Raw genomic sequence first — 27,381 nt, forward strand, 5'->3', positions numbered from 1 at the left:
AAATGGACACAGGGCCATTATATCTGAAACACAGATCATGCTTAACTCCACCATAAATGGGATTTGTGGTGCTACAGGGCCATTATATCTGAAGCACAGATCATGCTTAACTCCACCATTAATGGGGTTTGTGGTGCTCCTGGGACGAGATGTACAATTCTCTTCTATTTGGATGTCAATAGTGTTAGAACATCTCTCATATCTCTGCTCCATATATTGTTGCTTGAACTATTTTCATTTTGTATTTCTGGATAATTACACTCAGTGAGATGCAGTCAATTCTGCTTGTATATCTCTGAGCAGCTCCAAAGTCTCTGATGTCAGAGCCATGTATTGTAAGTGCAAGACACATGGATCCAAGCACACACAGTGGTTAGTAATCTCTTCTTCTCACACTCTCATTTTGGGCTGGGATCCAAGAAGGACAGACTGGTGCTCCCCAATGGAGAAAACAACCCGCCTGCCCCACCTTCTGCCCTACCAGTATGAGATGCGTATTTCCAAATGAGTGGCAAGTTCACTTTTGCACACCAGTCCATCCTCTTTACTGGGCAGGACAGCCATTTCAGCACCATTGTGTCTAAGCATGTGGTCAACTATGCAAAGTTGTTACACAAAGAAGCTGTTTACCTAAGTGGCACATAACATAATGTAGGCTACCATGGGCCTAATTAAGGTGCTTCACATTCCATACATGGCACATGGGGCTGTCACCTGGTGACAAGATGAAGCTTTCTTCCTGTATTGCACTTCACTGTATTAGTATTTGTATAGCACTGTACGAATCAGTGAGGTCTAAAGGTTTTTTGATGGTCAAGTAAGTAGATGCTCCATTTGTTTTGCATTGTTTGTGGTGTGGTTATTAGGATGATCTAAAAAGAATTTTGTTGTCTTGCACGAGTCTTGGAGGTGTGCTTGGAACCTGTTGCAGCAAACCTTTGGCTGTCCTAATGTATGGCATTCAGCAAAAGGTGTGCTTGATAGGGTTGTATTTGCATAAACCAACCAAAATTACTAATCAGTTAAAAGAAATTCTGTCAACTAGATGTGTTGATGTGAAGAACAGGGTCCTGGATCAGCAGTGGTGCACCAATGAATGGCTTGATACTACATTAGTGGGTATTTGGCACCCAAATAAAAGTAGTGATGGTGCAACCCATGATATCTACTGACACCAAGGTAGTAGGATTAAAGTAGTCTTTCCTGAAGCAGAGACTGTACAATCCATGATAATCAGACACCACAACAGGGGATCTAGGGAGTCCATAAAAAGCAGTGATGGCACATCCTCTTGAACAAAGCAAAAACAGTGCTGTTTCTACGAGGCCACCCAGAAAAAGATGTAGCACAACCCATGAATCGCAGGCATCACAGTAGTGGGTCTGCCTGGTCCACCCCAAGCAGCAATGGTACAACCTAAAGATAATTACACATGAAGAACGGGTTGCACTCCACTCTTCTCATCCATATTATTCCTATGTTTTTACTCGTAAACTTTCTTCGAATTGGGTGCTCACTGTTTGACATGCCAAGCCCACACTGCACGTAATGAACTCAAATACCAAAATTATGGGGCTTCTTTTTAGCCCCATTACAGTGGCAACAGCCACGTTTTAATAATTGCTTTTGCATCCATTTTGCTTAATCTGTCATCTTTTTTGCTTCATTTTTTCATGCTTGATTTAATGCACAATGTTACTTCCACACGTTTCCATGTCATTTTTCAAAAATACGCCCTCATGCAAGGAAATGCAATTTTCCAAATTTTTCATGTTCTGGTCGGCCTTCCGAACCTTTTCTCCCCAAGAACACAACTAAAGCACGGTTCTATTCGAGCAGTTTATTAGACCCAATGCATTTCGGACCTTACAGGTCCTTCGTCAGGGGAAAACTGTAAATGAAAATAAAACATATCTTAACATCTTGTTTTAAAACTACAAAGTAGACTCATTCAATTAATTACATATGTCTAACCGTTACACAACATATTCCTCATAATCTCCATCGTTGACTGTCACTAGTATTACGTACAGGTGCCCCCTCCCATCTGATTCCTCATCTTTTACTTTTATAACTGTGCGCTCGGTCATCGCTCCTCCACCCACAACTATTCAACTTCCCTCTTCCTCCATTTCACCCAACCCTTCCCGCCTAGCATACCTGCAATTATTAAAACGTGGCTGTTGCCACTGTAATGGGGCTAAAAAGAAGCCCCATAATTTTGGTTTTTGACAACCTAAAGATAACCACAGACACTGCAGTAGTGGGTCTGCAGGGCCATGCCCGGTTTACCGCTCATTAAACAAGTCATAGATACAACAGTGGTTGGTCTATGGAGTCCACCCAGATGCTTAGGCGGCTAAACCCCGGTAATAACCACAGACACCACTGTAGTGAGTTTATAGAGCTGTGCCAGAAGGACAAAAAGTACAACCCATTAATAGATCACAGATACACAGTAGTGGTTTTATGTGGTCTAAGCAGAAGTGGAGATGGCATGCCCTTTAACCAGCGACCCAGAATTGTGGGTCTATATGGTCTGCATAATAATGGATGTGGAGCAATCTACAGATCGTCAAACACCATTGTGGATGTCTATTGGGTCCACCTAGCAGAGGATGTGGCACAATCGTAAAATACTCATAGACATCACAGTAGTGAGTCCAAGAAATAAGGAGTCCATCCATAGCCAGTGAAACACAACTGGTCGCCATCTATCATATCATGAGTAAAGCAGAGAAAAAAGAGAATATAGTAAGGCTATTTAAGCAGATAAATAGCAGAAACGTGTATAATGCACTCTTGTGGTAGACCAGTCTTATTGAAGTTGTGAGTGTTGGCAGTTACATCTGGCAGCAACTCAGATATATCCAAGGAATGGCTTCTCTATGACAATCAATGCCACAGTCCAGTAATTTGCTTGCAATGTGCAGTGCAAGTCCATGAGACCTATCAAACTAGGTACTGACAGACCTGTGGGGCCACTGCTCCACTCTCTCTGGTGGAAGTTGCTGGTATAGACCATAAGCCTCAGGCTGAAATGAAATAGGTTGTGAGCCTCTTATTGATGATTTAGATTACTCTGTTAGTACCTTCAGCAACAAAGCAGAAGATGATAATGACGCAGAGACCAGGGTACATTCAGGCAGTAATCCTAGCTTGGACCGTCCATCAAAAACACAAGAAAAGCTGTAGAGGCAGTGAACAACCAAAACTAGAGGACACTGTACCAACCCGCCTGGATGTAGAGTTGAACGAGGTAGAAGGATCTATTTGTGACTCAGGGCCATCCTAGATTTTCACACTGGTATGCATAGGCCCATAGTGAGAAATTTCATGCAAGCAATAAAAAAACTCTAGATAAGGAACAGCTTGCGTGGACAATACTTTATACCTATTAAGGAGAAGGTTACATCAACAACTCATTAAAAGCACATTGAAAGAATCTGAAAGGCTTTCAGGACTAGCTGCTGGATTTAACAGATCCATGTACCAGAATATTCACTATGATCAAATCCACAAAGGAAACTAGAGGCCGAGTCAACAAAGGTACTTGGAGTCCAAGTCGATCCCAAGGTTTGCCAGGCTAGAACACAAAGTGACGTGAATCCTGTTGAATCTCTACCGAGAGGAATAGGTTCATCCTGCAAAACATGAAGAGTTGGCAGGTTGAGAGGCATTGCTGATGGGGGGGGGGGGCAGTTAGGAAGTTTGACATTAGTGGTAAAAGTTGACTTCAGATGCAGTGGTGCACAAGGATTCAGATTGGAATTTTATGGGGCTCTGCTCTAGTCCACACCATCAAAACCAAGATAGTTATCTGAAGAACATGTACAAACCACCTCACATTGAATTGGGAAACTACATCACAAAGGAGTAATAGAAAGCCACAACAGGCACCCCTTCAGCTTTCTCAGCAATATAAAAATAGTAAAGGAAAGGTGGCCAGTCATAAATCAAAGTGAGCCCAGCTTCTAGGTGGTTAAGAGGCACATCAAAATTAAAATCCACCTTCTCAGGGACGTTTTCTTGAAGAGTGACTAAATTACACATCAAAATATGAAAGATGCAACTCAAAAGGTATCGATCTTTGGACTACACACGAGATTCCTTTAGCTTGCATTCCTCCCCTTTGGTCTAACATCTCTGCAATTGATTGGATGAAAGAGGTGTTGAGTGTATGCGGCCTGGATAAGTCTTTATCTGTGTTATACGAGTTTCATCTTGGAGAGACAAGATTGTTTTGGCAGCAGGTGCAGCTATCCTTTAATCTTTTGAGTCTTGGTCCTGTGATATACTAAGACAAATTAAAGTGACTTTGAAGGTCCATATTAATTATTTTTGGCGTATTCAATGGTGGGTCTCCATGTTTCCCAAAGGTCAAGGAGCATACTAAATATATTATACGTGATATAAGCCAACCTCAGATCTACCGGGGATTGTGGCTGGATGGTGCTGTGAATGATCAAAGGGATATTCTCCAGACTCTTGCATTACAGGACTCTACAGAGACAGACAATAGATGTCAAGAATCAAGAAGATTGCCTGGTATATCGATCATACTAAAAGCACGGCTAGTGTACATGCGGGAACTAAGGTAGTGACAAAGACAATAATAGGGAGGGAAGGGGCAGCATACTATGATATGGTACAATATTGTAGGTATATTTAGAGCTTTGATCTATGATCAACAAAATCTAAATAGTTGAGAAATTCACATTTTATGAAAATGTAGTTTTCATACCAGATTGTGCTTTGCTGGCTTCATGCGCTGCGTGGTGTGGCGACTTTTTCAAAATCGAGCTTGTGGAGCTAGGAGAGAAGGTAAATCAGATCAGCACATTATCTGTATTATTCATAAACAGATCACATTTCATAATTTTGCTTCACAAAAGATGACTTGTGGAATGGGTTGGGAACTCTGTAGCATTTATTTAAAGTATATGTATATTGAATTTTTTACGTCACTCAGTGTAAGGGCTTCGCTATTCAAGCGGAGTACTGGTGATAAAATTAGGGTGAGCGGCAAAGTCCTGCAAATGTCCACAACTGGCCTATCACTCGAGACAACTAACAGTGTCCAGAATGTGAGCTGTGAAGCAAATTCCCAACTGAGCACCCAGCTCAGATTCATAATGCTCCAGTAGTCACTGTTTTGTACTTCTTCAAGTCTATAAAGTCCCACTGCATTCTGTCAATGTGAAAAGATGTGCGGTTGGTGTGTGGTAGGAATACTTTATTGACAAATACAGTTAGGACAAAAATGTCCCAGTGAAAACTGGCAAAACAAACCCAAACTGACATGGCTCTTTATATTCGTATTCCTTGATTATGAGCTCCCCTTGCAGAATTCTACTCTGCTCGACCATAGGTGGTAGGAAATTTGTGAATCACCGCAGGCTATGACACTTCTCTCACAGAAATGTGAGGAAAATGAGTGATTTCATCAAAAATTCACCCTTTACAGGGCACTCTGGGTACGAAAACGTAGTGCCATCCATGCAAGACGCACCACCTTGTATTTCTCCAGATGTCCAGTTTCAGAAATGTTTTCTACTGATAGGTTTCTTTTGTTGGCAGTGGAGTCTGGTCCAAATATAGCTACCACATCACCACAATGGGGCAATTTACAAGGTGAAAACTTGATGTCTCCATGTTGCGGTTTGAGGCCTTTTCGATAGCGGGCAATGGGCCAATGGGATGGAAGTCACTGTTATCGACAACATATGTCTGTCATTTAACTTCCTTCACTGTCACTGTTACCCAGATGCAGAAGCTCTTCACTGTCTGTGTAGTGTTTAGTGGAGGAAAAGGTTTTCCTGCACTGACCCAAGCCAGAACCTATGTCTCAAGGCAAAACGAGTCAGGAAGGACTCTAAAACCAAAACTTGGTGATCTAACAATGCCTCTGTGTATGTATATCTTTTATTACTCTGTCTCATCATACTTAAGTAATCACATACACATAGGTTATGGGTAGTCATTTGTGTATCTCAATTACAGTTTCAAACTTAGTCATAGGGACTGGTAACTTATCGTTCACAAATAGAACAATGTAGGATATAATTTAGAGAGAAAACAATGTGAGGAGAAGTGTGGCTCAATGGTTGGAGCGGCAGACCCTGATGCAGAGGTCTGGGCCGGGACCAGGGTTCAATTCCCCGCCTCGGCGGATCTTGGGCTTAAAATTCCACGGACCTGATAATTCTCGCCTTGGTGCCTATTCCAATCATTGAGTCCCACTCTGCAACTCTGGGCAATAGCTTGCTTAATCTCCACAATGGCCCCCACAACGCTAAGGATGCCTGGCCTCCACCTTGGGGGTGCCCAGGAGTGGACGCCTCACAGGGAAAGCCAGGATGGGTTCCACAGCGGTATTCGTACAAGTGCCTTGAGACCCTTGCGGGTGAGTAGTGCGCTATACAAGTATCAATTTACATTTACATGTGATAAAAATTATGGAAACTAACATGTTAACAAACGTACACATCAAAAATGTGCCTATTTGTTCATGACGTTCAATCTAACTCATCATATCAATTCATTCCTACTTACATTTCTCGTGTATAAGCTTATCCATCTAAAATATAGACTTTAGTATTTTGACATATCAAAAGCTCATAATTTAGACATAACAACCTATTTTACAAAAAAAGAAACATACAACCCTTAGGGTTTTGAGTTTGTAATAGCTCTATCAATCAGGTCTCACATTGTAATAATCAGAAGCCTGGCCAGCTTACCACTTAGCAAATCTGACATTTAATTTGCACTACACGCTTCCTTTCTTTATAATGTTTGTCCATTAGCGATTTTCAAATGTTCAAGTCTTTCATCGAATTTACGATTACTAGGTCTTACTATCATTGGTACTGATGTTTGGCTAACATACATTTTGTCACGTCCGTTTCAAAATGTAGATAACATTCACGTTTTTAAACACTGCACATGATCTTAAAAGTATCTTCTTTCCCTGAAATTGGAAGGTGTATATCTTATAGTTTAATAGTGAGACGTGGATATATTACTTTGAATCTGGTAGTGAGGTAAACTTCTAATATGCTTAAATGTATCAGAATTTCACGTATGTCTGTTTCACACAAGTTACTTACCTTTGGTAACAATATATCTGTAAGAAACAGTAGTTAGTATTAGATTCCTTACCTTAGAATATCCCCAGGTGTCAGACTGGATCCGGAAACTTTTGCGTAGCAGTACCCCTGCGAGTCGGTAGGCGTCGTCTGCGGCTACGTGTCCATCGTCGTCGTCGGTGTCGGGATGACGTAGCTGGAGTACTTAGACGCCGCCCTCGCGCGCTGACGCCAGTTCTTATACACAGCTTTTCCGCGCCAGAAATTCAGAGCCATGATAAAAACCAACACTGGTGCCATGAAACTAGGGCCCTGAAAGGGGATGACCTGAACCCTAGATATCGGTTCGCAGAACGGGGAGGATGGGTGGGGCGGTAAGGAATCTAATACTAACTACTGTTTCTTACAGATATATCGTTACCGAAGGTAAGTAACTTGTGCATCTGAAAGAAACAGGTTAGTATTAGATTTCTTACCTTAGAATAGATACCCCAGCAATACCAATCCCAGTGGTGGGTCTGCAAACCAATAATCACACCAGAAAGTCCTGGAGGAGGGAACGGCCAAAAAAGCCATCCCTCCGGACTTGGCTGTCCAGGCAGTAGTGTCTTGCGAACGTGTGCATCGAGGCCCACGTAGCTGCCTGACAGATGTCCTGCAAGGGGACTCCCCAGCCCAGGGCAGTAGTAGCCGCCATGGCCCGAGTGGAATGAGCTCTCAGCCCAACAGGAGGCTCCTTTTAAGCCAAAGAGTAGCATACCTTGATGCACAACACGACCCACCGAGAGATGGTCCGCTTGTGCACCACCCGACCTTTCTTAGCGCCCACGTAACCAACAAAGAGTTGGTTATCCACCCGGAACTGGCGTGTGCGATCCAAATAGAATGAGAGCGCACGCTTTGGGTCCAGACGGTGGAGCCGCACTTCCTCTTTAGAGGGACGGGGAAGCGGAAAGAAGATGGGCTACGTGATGGACTGCCCGATGTGGAAGGCTGTGACTACTTTGGGCAGGAAAGAGGGTCTTGTCCGCAACACAACCTTGTCAGGATGGACAGAAAGGAATGGAGGTTTGGATGAAAGAGCCTGGAGCTCACTCACTTTCCTGGCAGAGGTGATGGCAACCAGGAAAGCAGTCTTAAGGGTAAGAAGACGGAGAGTACAGTTATAAAGTGGCTCGAAGTGAGCGCACATCAGAAAGGTAAGTATAAGTTTCAAGTCCCACTGAGGCATCACGAAAGGAACAGGGGGGAACATATGAGTGATGCCCTTTAAAAATCTGTTAACAACCGGGGACTTGAGCAAAGAAGGCTGATCAGGTAGCCTCAAGAAGGTGGAAAGGGCAGAAAGGTAGCCCTTGATAGTGCCCAGAGCAGAGCCCTGCTGGGCAAGAGAAAGAAGGACGAGGAGAACCTCAGAAAGAGGGGCAGAAAGGGGATCCACAGCCTTTGCTGTGCACCATGTCACAAATTTGTTCCACCTGCAGGCGTATACCGACTTTGTGGAGGGACGCCTGGCAGCCAGAATTACATCACAAACTTCAGGAGGCAAGTCAAATGGCCTCAACTGTCGCCGCCGCTCAATCTCCAAGCATGGAGGTGGAGACTGGACAGGTTCTGGTGGAGGACCGTCCCCTGCTGCTGCGACAGAAGGTCCTCCTAAAGAGGCAGACAAATCGGGGGATCGACAGACATACTGAGTAGCTCGGGATACCAGTATCTTCGTGCCCAGTCCGGAGCCACAAGGATAACTTGGGCCCGGTCGCGCCTGATCTTCTTCAGCACTCTGGGCAGAAGTGGTATAGGCGGAAAGGCGTACAACAGACCGCAGCTCCACTCGTGACGAAAAGCGTCTCCGAGCGAGTGCCGCCTTGGAAATTCCATCGCGCAGAACTGATGACATTGCGCGTTCTCTTCTGTGGCGAACAGATCTAACCAAGGCTCTCCCCACTGCTGAAAGAGGCCTTGCGCCACGTCCGAGTTCAGACGCCATTTGCGATCCATCATGCACCGACGGCTGAGTTCGTCCGCCCTGGCGTTCAGAGACCCTGCCAGGTGTTGAACCACCAGGGTAATGCCCTGATGTTCCAGCCACTGCCAGGGGGGCAGAGCCTCCTGGCATAGGGCCACGACCCCACCCCGCCCTGTTTGTTGAAGTACCACATGGCGGTGGTGTTGTCCGTGAACACCTGCACTACACTCCCCCGGACAGAGGGGATGAATGCCTTCAGTGCAAGCCGGATCGCCTGCAGCTCCAGAACGTTGATGTGGAGCCGGAGACCAGAGGCCTCTGATTTACGCCTCTCCCATGTGGCCTCCCCAGACTTGGAGGGATGCATCCATCACAACTACGTGCTCCGGTTGGGGTAGGGAGAGGGATCTGCCGCTGACCCAATCGCGGTCCGTGAGCCACCACTGCAACTGTCTTGCAGTGCCCTCCGAGATCAAGACATTGTCGGACAGGTTGCCCTGATGCTGGGCCCACTAAAACTTCAGGTCCCACTGCAGAGCCTGCATCCGCCACCTGGCGTGATGCACCAGAAGGATGCAGGAGGCCATCAGCCCCAGAAGCCACAGTGTCAACCTGACTGAGACTCGGGATAACAGCTGAAAGATCGGAATCAGAGCCTGAATATCCCGAACCCGCTGTTCGGGAGGATAAACCCGAAACTGCGCCAAGTCCAGAACCGCTCCGATGAAGAGGAGCTTCTGAGAGTGACACAGGTGTGACTTCGGCACATTGATGGAGAACCCCAGCAGGTGCAGGAGGTCGGCCGTAGTCTGGAGGTGGCTGACAACTCGCTGGGGCGAGCCCGCCTTCAACAACCATTCATCAAGGTAGGGGAAGACTGAAACCCCTAACCTGCGCAGATGAGCTGCGACCACCGCCATCACTTTCGTGAATACCCGTGGGGCGCTGGTAAGGCCAAAGGGAAGCACAGTATACTGAAAGTGCTCGTGGCCTACCGTGAACCGCAGGTAACGTCGGTGGGCCGGCAGGACGGGGATATGAAAATAAGCGTCCTGCAAGTCCAACGCTACCATCCAGTCTCCTGGGTACAGCACAGCTAGGACCTGAGCTAGTGTCAGCATCTTTACTTCTCCTGCCGGAGGAAGCTGTTGACGTTCTGCAGGTCCAAGACAGGGCGTAGGCCCCCTTTGCCCTTCTTGGGTACCAGGAAGTAGTGGGAGTAACAACGACACCCTACTTCTGGTCCAGGAACGTGCTCGATGACCCCCTTGACCAACAGGGCAGTAACTTCCTCTCGTAGAAGTGTCAAGTGATTCCCCGACTCGCAGTGGTATCGCGGTGGCATGGCTGGAGGGGTCGCCTCGAAGGGGAGGGAGTAGCCCCTTCAGACGATTTGCAGCACCCACCTGTCCGATGTGACAGTGCGCCAGTGGAGGTGATGATGGCAAACCTTGCCCCCCACTGGCGTCACATGGGCCTGAAAGCTCGGACTAGGAAGGTTTTGAAGCGGATGCTGCAGGGGCGGGTGTGGACTGGCCTCGCCGTTGTCCCCGACCGCCGCCACGGCGGTTTCCACATCCGCCACCATGCTGGACAGTAGTCTGTGACCCATGGCTGGCAGGACGTGTGGGGGCGCCCCTTCCTTGGCCACGAAAGCAGCGAAAGGCAGCCGTTTGCTGGCGCGGGCCGAGAGGCCCAAGGACTTGGCCGTAGCCCTGGAGTCCTTAAAGCGCTCAAGCGTATGGTCTGCCTTGTCGCCAAAGAGGTGACGGCCATCAAACGGCATGTCCATAATGGTGTTCTGGACATCAGCCGAAAAGTTGGCGAACCTCAACAAGGCGTGGCGACGAATCGCCACCGTCGTTGCCATCGCTCTGCCCAGTGAGTCTATGGTATCCAGTCCACACCGGATGGAGTACCGTGCTGCATCTCTACCCTCCGCAAGGGCTTGGGTGAGTTTAGTCTGGACCTCCGCCGGACATTGTGGCAGCACGTCCGCGACCATGTCCCACAGAGAGTGGGTATAACGGCCCAAGAGGCACGCGGTGTTGACTGACTGCAGCCCTAAACTCACGGAGGAGAATACCTTTTTCCCGTATTGCTTGTACCTCTTAGATTCCCGATCGGGGGGAGCCGTCGGGAATGCGGTCTCGGAGTTAGAGGCCTGGATGACCAGGCTTTCGGGAGTTTTATGGGTGGACAGGAAGCAAGGGTCGCCCGAGGCAGGGCGGTGGCGTCTGGCCACTTTCCTATCTACAGGCTGACCTGTAGTGGGCTTGGACCAAGTTCCCAGAAGGACGTCAGACAAGGCCTCATCAAACAGCAGCAGAGGCTCAGCCGAGCTTACCTGCGGTTTAAGGACCTCAGTGAGGAGGTTAGTCCTCACGGCCGCGACGGGGAGCTCCAGGCCCAAAGCCTTGGCCGCCCGCGTCAGCACCACACTATAGACAGCCCCCTCCTCCGTAGCCACAGTAGGAGGGGAGACAAAACCAGTGTTCGGCGAGGTGTCCAGACCACTGGCCTCCCCTAGCTCACCTGTCCAGTCCTGATAAGACTGGCACTCCTGTGCCAGAGGGTCCTCAGACCCCTCCCAATCCTCCTTGCTACCCATCTCCTGAGACTCAGGACCAAAGGATGGGGCCAGGTCATATTAGTAGAAATCTCCCATCGGCCTCGAGAGCGGTGCAGAGCGACGCAGTTCCGGCGCCGGACCCAAATCGAGGGAGGGATCGGGGACGGCGCCGCCCGGAGGCAACACCCTGGGGGCCGGCGCCGGCGAGGTCGTGAGGTCGACCGGCGACGACCCGGATCCAGACCTGGATCCTGCGGGGACCTGCGGCGCCGGGACCGAAGTCACTGGCGGCATCGGGACCAAAGCACCCAACGGCATTGGGCCGAAGCGCCCGACCTGCTGGGACCCCCAGTCGAGGCCGCTGGGCCCGAAGGCACCGCGGAGCCCTACGGAGTAGTGAGCGACCTCTTGGCCGGGAGGAAGGCCTCGATCTCCCCCGGCGTCGCGTTCTGCCCAGGGACCGACGGGTATGAAGCAGGTTGTGACGCCCGCGGCTCCGGCGGAGCTGCGAGGGCGGTGTCGCCCGAACCCCCGGCCGCATCACATGAGCATCGGAAGAGCGATGGCATCTCTTTGACTTCTTGTGCTTACCTGAGGACTTCGAGCCCGAAGACCGAGGACGACTCCCGGAGCTATGGTGGCTCCGACCCAGTGACCGGTCCCTAGACCTCCTCGCGGGCCGGGACCTCGAGCGGCGCGGGGCCAATTGCCATAGCTCGAGTCGCTTGCGGGACCGCTCCCGCCTAGCTTTAGACGTCAGGGCTCGACAGTCGGAGCAGGCCTTGTCGTCGTGGTCAAGGCCCAGGCAATGAAGACACCGGCGGTGGGGGCCGGTAACCGACATCAGTCGGTCGCAGTCGGAGCAGGGTTTAAACCCGGGCATCCCTACCAGCACCGTTGGAGTCGTTAGACTTCAAAAAGGATCAAAAATGATAGAAAAAGTTCAGTCAAAAATTGACTAAGGGGTACCACTTTTTCCGGATCTGCGCTTGATGGCGCGGAAAAAAGAAGAACTGAGGTCAGCGCACGAGGGCGACGTCTAAGTACTCTGGCGACGTCATCCCGGCGCCAAAGACTCCGACGACGGACACGGAGCCGCAGACGACGCCTACCGATGCGCAGGGGTACTGCTACGCAAAAGGTTCCGGATCCAGTCGGACGCCTGGGGATATTCTAAGGTAAGGAATCTAATACTAACCTGTTTCTTTCAGATATCAGCGTATATTATCATGGGGTTCCTCAGATGCACATTTTTATGCCATGCAAGCACCCTGCTCTGCGTTGCTTGATATAGGACCTCCACATTGGGACCTTGCCCTTCCCCCTGCTCGCCAAGGTAAATTAATGGATATGCCCTACCTCGGTTCGATATTTCCAACTATCCCCTTTCGTCTCTGAAAGTGGAACCCATCCCGGTTTCTTCCCGGCCAATACCCCCCTATATTGCCTGTTAGGAGACTGATGCATGTTCTATCATTTGTTAGTAACCTATGGCCAGATGTATGACCATTTGCTTTTGCGACTCGCAAATTGGGAAAAATTGCGAGTTGCAATTTGCGAGTTGCAAAAGCAAACTTACAACAGTTTCAGAGACACTGTTAGCAGTTCCCAATGGGGTCGCAAAATGCGAGCCTCATGAATATTAGGGAGCCACTCGCAATTTGCGACCCCATTGGGGATGGCTGCCCCTCCCAGGGATGGTGGCCTGCTGGGCTCAGCAGACCTTCATGTCTGGGACTGCTTGTCAACAAAGCATTTTCTTTTTTTAAATACAGCCCGTTTTCCTTAATGGAAAATGGGATGCATTTAAAAAAATATATTAAACGTGAAATGGGACCACTGCCTGCCCTAAAAATATTTTTGGAGCCAGTCACAAAGGGGAAGGGGTCCCCTGGGGACCCCTTCCCATTTGCGACTCGCTTATCCACCCTCTTGAAGAGGGGGTAATTTGCGAGTGTTTTGCGACCGCAATTACATTTGCAAAACAATCTTACATAGGGTAGAGACTAGCTATTAGGAAGGGACGCCCATGGCATGCCCCTTCCTAATAGCGGCTCGCAATTCCTAATGAGCGAGTCGCAAATAAATTGCGACTCGCTTTTTAGGAATTTTACATGACCCTGTAACATTTTGCATGCGCAAACGGGTCGCAAACCCGTTTGCACTTGCAATTTAGGGTCGTACATATGCCACCTGATTCCTTGGTTTCTAGTTAATACTGCGGTAATGACCTGTAAAGGGTTTCGTCTGCGTTATCCTACATCAAGAGGCATTGTAATGATTCCTGTACCATGACACCATATTTTGCTACTTTGTAATAAGTTATCACTTCTATATGTAGAATTGCAAATACCTTGCCAATAAAAATGGTTTTAAATAAAAAAAATACCATTATGGGGCTTCATTTTGTGATGTATCTAAAACTGTCATCTTTCTCAGAAAAGTAGAACATTTGTTATGTTCTGTTGGAAATTGGTTACTGGTTGGAAGGGGGGGCTGAACCCTACTTAAATAGAAACCATAATCTCTGTCAGGATGAAAAACAAGCAACCACCCAAATGAACCTGTGCTTAACTCTGGTAGCTTGGCACAAAGCAGTTAGGCTTAACTTAGAGACAATATGTAAAGTATTTATGCAGCACTTTAAACATTAATGAAGTAAATCAAAACACAAGGAAAACTAAAAATCAAGTTAGAAAAAGACTAAAATGGAATACATTGTTTGACACCAAAAGTGGAAATATGCAATTTTAAAGATTTGAGTGGAAATAGTGCCTAGAAGCACAAAGCACTAACTGTGGTTATCTGGTCATGCCGAACTGGGACAAAATCACATGTTCAGGCCGACCGCAATGGCAAATGGGCTGGATACAGAGATCCAGTTAGGCCTGTTAACCCCTTCGATGCTGGTGACGGAACCATTCCGTCATCAGTCATAGTTGAGCTGTGCTGATGACGGAATGGTTCCGTCATGACCACACCCTGTTCTGCATTGTCCAGCACAGGGGAGGAATTCAATCAGCAGCCAAGGTGTTAAACAACAATACTTTCAATCCTGGTTGTGGAGCACTGTGAGATCCCGTGTCGAGGATGTGTTGTCCAGTAGAGGCGATGCACGCTTCTGGTGTAAAGATGTGTTGTGTAGAGGTGGTTTTGGAAAACTGCTTTGTGGGGTCCTGCATCGTCATTGAGGAGGCCATCAACGAGGGGCTTTTGATGCACAGTACTATATCAGAGATGTGGCATGCACTTACTGGTTCTGAAGAAGTTGCAGATTTGCGATGCAGAATCATGCGTTGTCGGCAAGGATGCCGTCAATGATGGGCCTGCGATGCAAAGGCCTGTGTCAAGGATGCGTCACGTAGCAGTGGGTTTGACGAGACTGTGTGATGAAGTCCTGCAACTGAGATGCATTGTGCAGTGGTTTTGATGCAGAGTTTTGTGAGGTTATGAGTCACGATGTGTCGGTTCTGTGGGTCCACAGCTGGACAGGCAGAGCATCTTTAGGCCAGCTTAAAAAGGTCCAGGATTAGGATGGCACCACTTGGGAGGGAAGGATTCAGAGCAGACAGATGCTAGGTGAGGTGCCTGGTTCAAGGTGGTTGGATCCTTCTGTCGCTTTGGCTCTGGTCAGGAGGTAAGCATGTACGATCTGACAGCCTTAGGGTGGTCTTCCTCCAAACTTTGTGCTCTTCCTCCTCTAGTTTTTGCAGATTGTTGTTTTTTGTTTTTGCCTCAGGACTAGATAAAATTGGCTCACACCCAAATGGCACATTTAACTTACTTGTAAGTCCCTGGTAAGGTAGCACTACATGTACCCAGGACCTGTAAATTAAATGCTACTAGAGGGTCTGCAACACTGATTGGACCAGCTGTTTGTGTAGCCTTTTAAACATAGGCTGTGTGAGCAGTTTAAACTGCTAGTTCAACCAGGCACAATAAACCTTTTACCAGGCCAACCCTTCCTTTCGAATACATATGTCACCCCTAGGGTAGGGTTTAAATAGCCCAGAGGGCAGGGTACAGTGTATTTGAAAAGTTGGACCTGTACTTTTAACTTTTACATGTCCTGGTAGTGGAAAACTCTTACTTTTATTTTTCACTACTGTGATGGCTAAATCCCCCATAGGATAACAGTAAGCAACCATTTTTATAGAGCGTTTTATATAGCGCGTACGTGATCCGAAGGTATTGAGTATCAGAGCGCTTTACATAGCACCAGTTGCGTTACATGTGGACACATTCATTTTTTGTTAGGCACGGGGAGATTAAGTGCTTTGCCCAGAATCACAGTATGTTCAGCATCGTTGCAGAGACTCGGACCCAGTTCCCCAGATTTGAGGTTGACCGCCCTAGCCGTTAGGCCAACTCTTCTACCTATTACATTTAATAAGTGATAACTTTCAATTGGGAGCAGGACGAAATGTCAAGAATGGAGTCTAAAGAATTATAATTTAAAGCACTCTTTAATGGAAAAGTCAAACATTAAGAAAGTAGGCATTTTCTTGTCCCAACCATTTGGTGACTGACTCCAGTATCCTGGGTCACACAACTGGGTGTACATGGCAGTTGGACTTTGTGTATTGCACGCAGACAGTGAAATAAAAGGCCATAGATGTTGGCATGATGGACCATCTGTGACTTGATGAGGTGGAGGAGCTGTCACCTACCACAGTTCTAACTTTCTGGCAACTCTAGGGTAAATCCATTCAGCTCTTTCTTTTGTATAGATGAGCAAATGTTCCTATGGGAATTAACATGGGAAATCAGTGTTTTGAGGCTTCCCCCCTCCCAATTCTTGTCCCTTGCTAAAACTTTCAATGAAGGAGCCAACCTGGATGAATTTGTTTTTGAACGTTCATCAAGATGAAAAAAAGTTATTAGAAAAACAATAAACGCTCTTCCTATGAAAGCTCTGACCTAGCTATAATTAGAAAGTGGCGTCCGTCACTGTGAAATATACATATCTATATATATGAAAAATATGCCTGTGGGACAGTGGTTAAGTTCCATATAATTCACCATAGTCTGATTCTACATTTTAATTTTTACATTTTCTTTTGCAGTTAAGGCAGGATGTATAACTAACGCCATCTGGTAACCTAATCATTGAGGTGTATTTTAACCTTATTTTGGATTATTTCGTGGTGCACCCAACAGGCACATTGCATATTTAGTTTTCCCCTTCTCTATTTCTCTCATGGCCCTACCAGCTTCTTTTTTTCAGATGGTAAGAGTACTAATATTATTTTTAGGTATCACCTACAGATGGATTTTAAGTTGTCTGTTAGCAAAATACCTGTTGTGGACTATATTAAATGCTTACATTGGGCTTACAGCCCACCCACTGCTAGACATTGGTTGGCTCTATTGTCACTCCCATTTGCTTGTTTCTTATTCAATGGTTTATCTTACTCTTCTTGTGTAAGTCACTCACCTGGATCGTAGCGTGCTTCAAATCTTTCTAATTTTGCTAGCTTGTATCCATCAATCTCTCACATTTAGAAAAATACTTTTTTCTTTACGCTGTCCATGAGAGTACATGTGTTTTCAGCACTTTCCCTCGTGTGTTGCTTTCCACTCAAATACTGACCTCCATACTGTGTTGCTCGCACCTATTCCCACTGGATCTCTTTCCTTTGTTTCTGCCATTTAGTACCAACCCCCACCTCACGCTCCATGGCAATCCTTCTCTCGCTCGCTACTGTTTCCCTTCCTCCTCCTACAGCATAGAGCTTGTCCATTGCTCTTCCACCCTGAGCAGTCCCTAAAATGCACAGTGTACATTGTTTAGTTGTTGGAGGGCTGAGTAGCTCCCATCTACTGCGGATCCACTTCACTTTCAGAAATATGTTTTTGCACAAGTGAAAATTCAGATTTTTATTAATTGCTCCAAATTCTATCCACTATGTTGGATCAATAAATTAGTAAAATGGTGCCCTCGTCATGTGGTAGGTGCACGCATGAGGATGCTTACTGAAGGACACAATCGTATGACGTCATGATGTTTACGTGCTTCTGCTCATCTCGGGTCACCATATCTTTTCTTCTTGTTGTAGTTGGATCACTGACAGAAGGAGCAAAATATCGACCTGCCAAAATATTGAATGACAACATATTATTGACTTCCTACCTACAAACAGGTAAGTACAAAAATATCAAATCCAAAATATTGTTGTAAATAATATAGTTTGTTAAAATATCGATTTTTAAAAATGTGTTAAAAGAAATGTAAAATAAGGAAATAATGAATATAATTAAGTAAAACATACCTAAAAATACTTAAATAACCTTAAAATTAATAAATATTTATTGTAAATTAATCAAAATAAACATGCATTTTCATTTTTTAATACATATATATGTTAACTTAATATTTTAAAAAATATTCACTATTTTTAGTGTTGGATAGCTGGAGTGTAAAATCTACTAATCCCAATCCAGTGAATGTAACAGTAGGAAAGGTTTTGGATAGCTGGAGGGTAAAAATTACTATTCCCACTCCAGTAAGTGCAACAGTAGGGAAAATGTTGGATAAAGGGAGAGTAAAAATGACTATTCCCACTCCAGTGAGTGCAACAGTAAGGAAAGCATTGGATAGCGGGAGGGTAAAAATTACTATTCCAACTCCAGAGAGTGCAACAGTAGGGAAAGTGTTGGATAGCGTAGAGGTAAAAATTACTATTCCCACTCCAGAGAGTGCAACAGTAGGGAAAGAGTTGGATAGCGTAGAGGTAAAAATTACTATTCCCCCCAGTGAGTGCAACAGTAGGGAAAGTATTGGATAGCGGGTAGGAATAATTTACTATTCCCACTGCACCAAATGTAACAGTTGAGAAAGTGTTGGATTGCGGGAGGGTAAAAATGACTATTCCCACTCCAGTGAGTGCAACAGTAGGGAAAGTAATGATTTAACAATTAAATATATACACATGAATTATCAATACCAATAAAACATCAATAAAAATTAATTTACCAATTACAAATTATCGAATAATTAAATATACATACCAATAGATGTTAATTATTAAAAATGAATTACATCTTAATAATTAATTAACAGCAAATTAATTTTCAATACCGACAATTAATAAGTAATAAAAAATGGCAATTAATTATTAACAGTCAATTAATTATCAATACACAAAAGTAATTTCAATAATGACTTAATTACAATTAAATTACTTCCCACGCTATTCCCCTATAAACCCACAACCGTCTCCGAATAATAAATGAATACAATTAATATAATTATCAATTAATAAAAATGTATTACCAATTAATAAAAATGTATTACCAATTAATATTTAACAATAAATTAATTATCAATATATAAAAAAACGCTTAATTACAATTAAATTACTTCCCACCCTATACCCCTATAAACCCACAACCCGCTACAGAATTAAAATGCAAAATTAAATTAAAAATAATAAATAATTCCTAAAAATTTATATTTAATTTACTATCATTAAATTAATTACCACCCTATTCCCCTATAAACCCACAACCCGCTATACAATTAAATTACGCAAAAATTAAATAACATAAAATTCATTACTTTAAAAAACTGAAACATACATTACAAAAATAATACATACTTTTAACACATATACTAACACCTAAAACACTATAAAAAATCGATATGTTTAACAACTACATTATGACTGTCGATATTACTAAGTTCGATATTATGAAAATCGATATTTCTTACCTGAATTTCGATATTTGCACCACTATATTTTTGTGACTCGATATTATGTCCACTCAATATTTAAAACTCAAAATGTTGCCAATTTGATATTAAAAATTCGATATTGTGACTGTTCACTGTTGTGGTTGATACTGTACAGCAAATGTTTGCTTGATAGGCATCGGTAAAGCCACCGGGTCACAAATGTGAGACCTGTCGGCTTTGCTAGAGCTTGTTCTACCTTCTATATTTTTGACCTTGACAGTCACTTCAGCACCATTTGGATTTGTCTGGGCCAGACCAAGTCTGAAATTCAAAATATCCTGTCCTTAGGGTTTTCAGTTTGTAACTTCACTCACAGGCACTGTTTCCCCCTTCAGGGTATTATAGCAACCATTACTAGCTTTTGGAAGTACTTACATGATTCAATACAATCAACTGCTTGTTCAGTGCTGCAATCGGCAATGTCATGATTCATGTTCCCATCCATCCCCTTTATTCAAGCCAGGGAATTGAAAGATGTAACACCCATTTGTAATAACTTGCTTTATTTAGATGCATGTTCTGATGGGCTTTTCTGATTGCTTCCCGCAGCTTAATTCGGTGAATACAAAATAGCTAGAGACTGCCATATCTAAAATGGACTTGCGTATAAGATGACCTTTTAATATCAATTGTTTGTAGAGGATGTACTTTGTTCTTGTGACTACATTTATATGGTACTTCACATCCTTAGGGGCACATTAGTATGGCGGGCGGACTTTGCCATACCTGTGGGAAATGGGACCGCCTGCTAAGGGTGTTGCGGTCCCGTACATCCCATTAGGATGCGCCCGATATAGTGGCGGGCGCATCCTGCATTCTTAACATTGTGGCAGGCGGTGCACTCAGCACCGCTCGCCACAATATCAGGAAGGCATGTTGTGCACTTCCATGCCCAACATGACAGGCACCCTGCGGGGCCTACCAGACACCCCACCATATAAACTGCTTTACCGCCCGGTAGGCAATCGGGCGGATTGCCTACCGGGGGAAAACCGGTGGACGGTCTTCCCGTCCGCCAGGGTCCCCCCTCCATGGTAATGTGGCTTGGGAAATGCAGAGCGGGCAGAGGTTTTTGGCGGGCGGATCGCCACCGCCATACGGGCGGTGACGATCGCCCGTTATCCTAATGGGGCCCTTAGTGTGTAGATGAGGTGTTAACTAGTGAAGTATATATGTGGCCGGTGCGTTCAAAAGTTTGCCAGTTGTGCTTTTTGGAACGAAGAAGCATAACGTGTTTGTTGTATTTTGAATAAATATGAGAGGGTGAGTATGTTTCTAGCATAGTGTAGGTGTAACAACCAGGAGGCCGGATAACATATATAATCTAATCCACTGTGTGCATGTTTTTGCGCTTCTAAGAGGAGAGGTACTTCAGATGCACAGATGAAATGAAAGCTCAAACAAAGTCTGTTAGAGTGCATGTGAAATTCTATAGGCAGCTATAGAAGAGTGATGTCAGTTTTAGGAGCTTTGTTCTGTTGTCCCTATTGGGATGAGTAGTTTGCTTTTAACTTGATTTAAACTCTTAAATCCACGTGTGATTGCTTCACTGATGAGTTGATGGTATTGTGTACTTTCACCCAGCTACTGTGGTGCCACAACCTTAGTGTATGGCTGGCTCCCTATTGGTGCTTACTTGTGTAATCTCTTACCCTGTACACCACTTCAAGAGCCTGATATTGAGTTATCTCATCATGTACCACTGTCAACTCTGTCTCTGGGCAACCATTACTGAGCCTCCCTCCCCACAAGGCTCTTTGGTAGCCCTGTGTGCCCATGCCACTCCATGCCTGCTTGTGCTTTTTCAGCTGATCCATTCTGTAAAGTGTATGTGTCTCATAGTAACAGTGCTTAATTTGAGCTGGTGGTTTCCGGTGCTTGGCACCTGCACTTAATTCACAGTCTACCACATGGTGGGATGTTTGTCTGATTTAGAGTAAGCACAACAACAGTTGTTTACAAATTCATTATACATTAAAAATGACTCAGACTTGCTGCCCATGCTAATCGTATAGCTTTGGGGGCCTAGACTAGTCTGAATTGTCACACTTGTAGGGTGTGATGATTAGTAGCTGGTTTGGTACTGTCATTTGTAGCGCTAGCTGGGGCAATTGGTGGTGTAGGCTGCAGGGCCTCCTCATGAGGGCCCTGGCACCTATTTTTTTTTTTACAAATTAAGCAGTGCATAGTAAACGCACCATGAATCTGACAAGAGTGCTGGTTTTAATGCCACTGGCATGTTCAAATAAGTCTGTGTTTTTTTCTTGCAGTGGATAGACAGTTGTCCTCTGGCTCGTGTCTTCGAACTAGCATGTTGCTGCCTCCCTATTGATACATTATCAACATGAGCAAGTACATATGTAAGGGTTAGTAAACTTTTTTAAGAGTATGTTGATGTGGGTATATGATTGTCTTAAGAGCTTTGGTATATCTGGATTATTTCAATAAGCATTGGCAATGCCACTAGGTCTTACTTTAAAGGAATGCAGTATGGTTCTGTAAAGCATTACAAATAGATAACGTGAGAATGGATATGTATTTGTATGGAAGCAAAGAACGTTAGCATAATATTGGTGTAGGCTAAATGGTCAATAACAGTTGCACTGTGTGCAAGAATGAGGGGGTACCCCCGACTAAAGTTCCTAATTCGGGATAAATCAAACAATTGAAAATACAGTAAATTAGGAACAGGTTGAATTATGGACTGAGACTGACATCGGACAAAAGTGAATGTATCTAAACCAAGGTTTTGGTATAAAAATGTGTGTTCTTTATTCGATCATATTTGGTTTTTAAAAGAGCAATAATATTTGGCTACTTTAAATATATATATATGACAAACTTTCTACATATATAACATACTGTAGATTCCAATTCATGGGTATTTCCAGTGCATTACAGTAGTTATTTAAAACATGGCTATAAGTTACAGTGTACTACGTGCGTTTCGGCTGTGAGCCTTCATCGGGAAGCCATGAGTATTTCCAGAGAACCTGAAAATAGATGGATGTTATCAAAGGCAGCTTAAAAGGGGTATACTGGTTAGAGGCAATGAAGTCTTATGTAAGGAGATTAGAACCTGCCTAGGCCATTCATATAGGTGAAGTTTTGGCTGGTACTGCGCACTGAATGTGTCGCGTTGTCCAATGATGGAGTCTGATGAGATGGTAAAGCTGAATGAACAGTCTACCGGAGTAGAAAGCGGAGAAGCTTCTATGGTTGTTTGTATCTGGTAGGGCAGTCTTGTTGATGGTTCTATGCGGGGTTCTAAGTATAGAGATCCGGTATTGCAGCCTGTATGGGGTCCGGAATCCGTTGTATCGTTATCTGTATTGACGGTCCCGCGGTCGATCCTATAGTGGAGTCTGCCTGGCGCCTCAGATATGTATCCCGATGAGCCATGCAGACTCCACTGTAGGATACACATTCAGTGCGCAGTACCAGCCAAAACTTCACCTATATGAATGGCCTAGGCAGGTTCTAATCTCCTTACATAAGACTTCATTGCCTCTAACCAGTATACCCCTTTTAAGCTGCCTTTGATAACATCCATCTATTTTCAGGTTCTCTGGAAATACTCATGGCTTCCTGATGAAGGCTCACAGCCGAAACACGCGTAGTACACTGTAACTTACAGCCATGTTTTAAATAACTACTGTAATGCACTGGAAATACCCATGAATTGGAATCTACAGTATGTTATATATGTAGAAAGTTTGTCATATATATATATATTTAAAGTAGCCAAATATTATTGCTCTTTTAAAAACCAAATATGATCGAATAAAGAACACACATTTTTATACCAAAACCTTGGTTTAGATACATTCACTTTTGTCCGATGTCAGTCTCAGTCCATAATTCAACCTGTTCCTAATTTACTGTATTTTCAATTGTTCAATAACAGTTGCACTGTCAAGCCACACCTAAAAATCCATATAGGTTAATGACTGCCCTCTTCCCATCCGTGCTACCACCAGAGAAAAACACCATAAATGATCTAGTTATCTAAGACACTTTAATAGTATTATATTGTCATGTGTGGGCATCCCTGAAAGTTCAAGCACAGGCAGCTGGATAAATAAACAAAATGATCACAGCTGTGTGGTGGACAATCACTTTATTGTGGAGAAATACAACTTCTGCCCAAGCAGTTCATGTACTCCTGATTCCCTACATGTGGATGGAGCCAAAGCCCTCTCCTGGTGATTCTCACGTAACTGTCAGCAGACAGCTGTGCTGTGAAGCTAGACCATAAAAAGGAGTGAAGCACAGCTCCTGAGGGGTGAGGTACAGTTCCAAAGGAGTGAGTGACACTCAAAAAAGGATATTGGCTCAGGATGGTCTAGGAAGGCTCAGGAGGTACAATGCCTCATAATGATGAGGGTGGAGATTTTACTTTTTTATCCCACAATCACAATTACTTCTAAATCTAGCGGTATTTTAGGAACAATTTCAGTACTAGGTTAACTTTTTGGTGTGAGGGTGCTCAGCAGTCAACAAATGCTCAGGAGTGCATGGAACATAAAGTCATGAGAAATCGTGTGCTGTGCAATGCCGTTAATGTAGATGTTATCTGAATTTTGGAAAGGTTGTCAAAACGGCCATTGACTTAGGAAAAGAGGAACAGGCGACTCGAAGGAAGAACTTAGTGTTGATGGTAGTTGAGCATCGGTTGGGCAAATAAAGTTTAAAGTACACGGTGTAAAGATTTTAGTTGACTCTGGGGTACCATATACTACAAAATTGAAAAGTAACATTAATGATAAAAAATATAACTTATTTAATGCTGCAGATAACAGAAGTTATTATTACCCAATTTAAGATGCTCAAGTTTTGTATGTCGGAAAAAATCAAAGGCCTTATCTACCTTGTCCTGGTTCAACAAGTGTTCTAGTTACTAAGCCAACCTGTAGACAGATACAATGGGGAGAGTCTTTGGAGGGAATAGTGCAGACATGAAAATAACAGCTAATGCTGTAGGGTGGTATGATAAGTTGACCTGGAATTTAGGAATAGGAATGAAATAAGATGAGAGTTTTTAACAAATAAAGGCAAGGAATTACTTCGACGGTCACACCTTAACACTGTGTTTTTCACTCTTGGCCGTACTAGTTTGTCTTTTGTGTTTAATCTAACATTTGACTTTTCCTCCCTGCTCCAATTCGACCCAGTCAGTCCTCAACCTCTCTGTGACATCTCCCCCCTCTATCACCAGATTACAGAGGCCCCATAGAGTGCTACAATGCAAACATTATAACCCAAAATAGTACATGCAAAAGACCAAAGCAGAACCAGGGTAAATTAGCCATGCAAGAAACATTGTTGTGGTAAGAATTACTTCTACAACATTCCAAAACCACAAGGATACACATTGTCCTCACACTGAGCAATCAGGAACTGTATTAGTTTGAGGAGAATGAATCAAGAAAGCTGTAAAAGTGATACCTACCTGTTGTAATTTATAATTAATACTTGATTATCTGTGCAAGCAAAGCATGCACTGTGGTCATAGGGATAACAGAAAGGTATTGGAAACAGAAAAAATGAGTAGACCATTAATCACAAGAATCAGCCCAATCTAGGTAGTCTAACACATTAAGTAGTCTAACACATTAAGTAGTCTAACACATTAAGTTGTAAATCCTGGGCCTGGTTTAGAGTTTTGCAGATGGCATACTCGGTCACAAATGTGATTGATATGCCAACCACCACATTAAAAGTGCTCAGGATATAATGCATGTGTAATACAGCAGACTGGATAACATTCACGCTTGTGATGTAATATCCCATCCATCAAAAGCAAAATCAGGCCCTATATACCTATTATATTAACATGTCGACAATGACGTTTCAGCCCAATTGTGTTGGAACATCATCAGGTCAAGTATATAGACTCTGGGTCCAATTCTGATCTTGTTTAGAAGGGCTCCAAATCGGATTTGGTTTTACTTAAACCGATCCGGAGCCCTTGTTTCCGACCGACTCCTTCCCAATTCCGAACGACCAAGTATGATGCTTGGAAACCCTTAGCACTGACCGAATTGATTCTGGAAGGCATAAGTAGAGATAGAGCCCTCCGGAGCCGAATCGTACAGCTCTATGGAGCAGGTTTTCCAAGCGAGTAAGTGAATGAATGAATGAATGAATGAAGGATTATTTGTAAAGTGCGAACTTAGCCCAAAGGGCATCAAGGCGCAGACTAAAAACATAAAGTATATATAAACAGTTACAGTTACAGAAAACAGACAGCGAGTTTAAGATTCAGTGATAGGCCTGGGAGAAGAGCCAAGTCTTCAAGAGCTTCCGAAACATGATCAGGGAAGATTGGTTAGAAAGCTCGGGGGGAGGTTGTTCCACAATTTAGGGGCCAGAGTGGAAAAGGCTCTTCCTCCCCATTTCGCTTTTTTTAATCTGGGAACTGCCAGCAGATTTCTTGAAGATGATCGGAGGGTTCTCCTGGGGGAGTAGGGGCTGACCAGAGCCTTTATGCCATGGGAGCAAGAGCCGAACACGGCTCTGTGCGCCAGACATAAAATTTTAAAGGAAATCCTGGCATGTATGGGCAGCCAGTGAAAGCCCTTCTGGCCTGAGTAGCAGATGATAGCTTTGGGAGGTTAAGGACCATCCTAGCAGCAGAGTTTTGGACCATTTGAAGACGATGGAGGGCTTTCTTGTTTATGCCTCCATATAGTGTGTTGCAATAGTCAAGCCTGGAAGATACCAGGGCAACGGTTGACTGCTTGCGGGTGTCAGGTGACAAATAGGGGGCAATCTTTTTAAGCATGCGGATCGTATTGCAGCAGGTGGATACAGTTCTGTTTACCTGGAGTTCAAAGGAGAGGGCCGAGTCAAAGAGAACACCAAGATTCCTGGCCGAATTGGTGGGTTGGGGACAGTCTCTTAGGGAGGGAGGCCACCAGTCCTTGGACCAGATGTCGGGATTTCCTCCAAAGACTAGGACCTCCGTCTTCTCACCATTGAGCTTCAGGTAATTACGCACCATCCACTTAGAGACCGCTTCCATACAGGTTCGAAATTTGAGAGCGGCCTCAGTGGTTGGTGAGGTAGAGGAAATGATAATTTGGGTATCGTCTGCTTAAGACAATATTTGGTACCCAAAAGATCTTATTACCTCGGCAAGTGGGGTTACATAGATGTTGAATAGCAGGGGACTCAGGGCCGAGCCCTGAGGAACCCCACTTGCACATCTTGGAAGGAGGACAGAAAGCCACCAAGCTGGACCCTTTGCTGTCTCTGCGAGAGAAAAGAAGACAGAAGATTTAAGGCACTTCCCCTCACCCCTATCCCCTTCAACTGGTCAACCAGGATAGGAGGGGATAGGGTATCAAAAGCTGAAGTGAGATCGAGGAGCACCAGCATAGTTGTCCGACCTCTGTCCACCTCAGTGCGGATGTTATTAGCCACGACCGTGAGGGCGGACTCGGTGCTGTGAGCAGCATGGAACCCATGCTGGGAGATGTCAAGAAGACCCATTTTTTCAAGATATGAGGTCAAATGAGAGTTGAGGTGGGCCTGAAGCATCTTTGCAGGGCCTGGGAGCAGAGATATTGGTCGGAAGTTTTTTAGGACTTTCGGATTGAGCGAGGGTTTCTTTAGAAGGGGCTTTACCACTGCCACTTTCCAAGGAATTGGGAACGATCCCTCGTCAATGGCCATATTCATAACTTGCAGGAGGGGAGGAAGGACAGACTCTTTACAGGCCTTCAAGATTTTTAGGGGGCAGGGATCAAGAGGAGAGCAAGATTTGGTGGCATCGAGAAGGTGGTTTAGTTCCTCAAGTGATATATGAGGAAAACAGGAGAAGTTTGGCAGGGAATCTGAATTAGTGGTCTCCGTATGTAAGGGGAAAGAGGGGGAGGGCGGAAGTGTACTGTTGGCATCTAGTGAAGTATTAGAGGATTGGAGAGAGCTATAAATGTCCGCGATTTTGGAGTGGAAGAATCCTGCGATATCGTCGCAGAGTTCTTGCGAATCATTCACTGATTTG

At 44.7% G+C, this 27,381-nt stretch overlaps 1 protein-coding gene across 1 annotated transcript in view; it reads right to left on the reverse strand.

Annotated features, from left to right (window-relative positions):
* DLEC1 (DLEC1 cilia and flagella associated protein) overlaps positions 1–27,381 on the reverse strand; it is a 712,951-nt gene that overhangs the window by 194,500 nt on the left and 491,070 nt on the right. Inside the window, exon 26 of the mRNA XM_086940885.1 lies at positions 4,745–4,812. Coding sequence (XP_086797011.1) covers positions 4,745–4,812 — 68 coding nt within the window. The remainder of the gene's footprint in view (positions 1–4,744; positions 4,813–27,381) is intronic.

Source organism: Lissotriton vulgaris, chromosome 10, assembly GCF_964263255.1.
Source record: "Lissotriton vulgaris chromosome 10, aLisVul1.2, whole genome shotgun sequence".
Lineage (NCBI taxonomy): Eukaryota > Metazoa > Chordata > Amphibia > Caudata > Salamandridae > Lissotriton > Lissotriton vulgaris.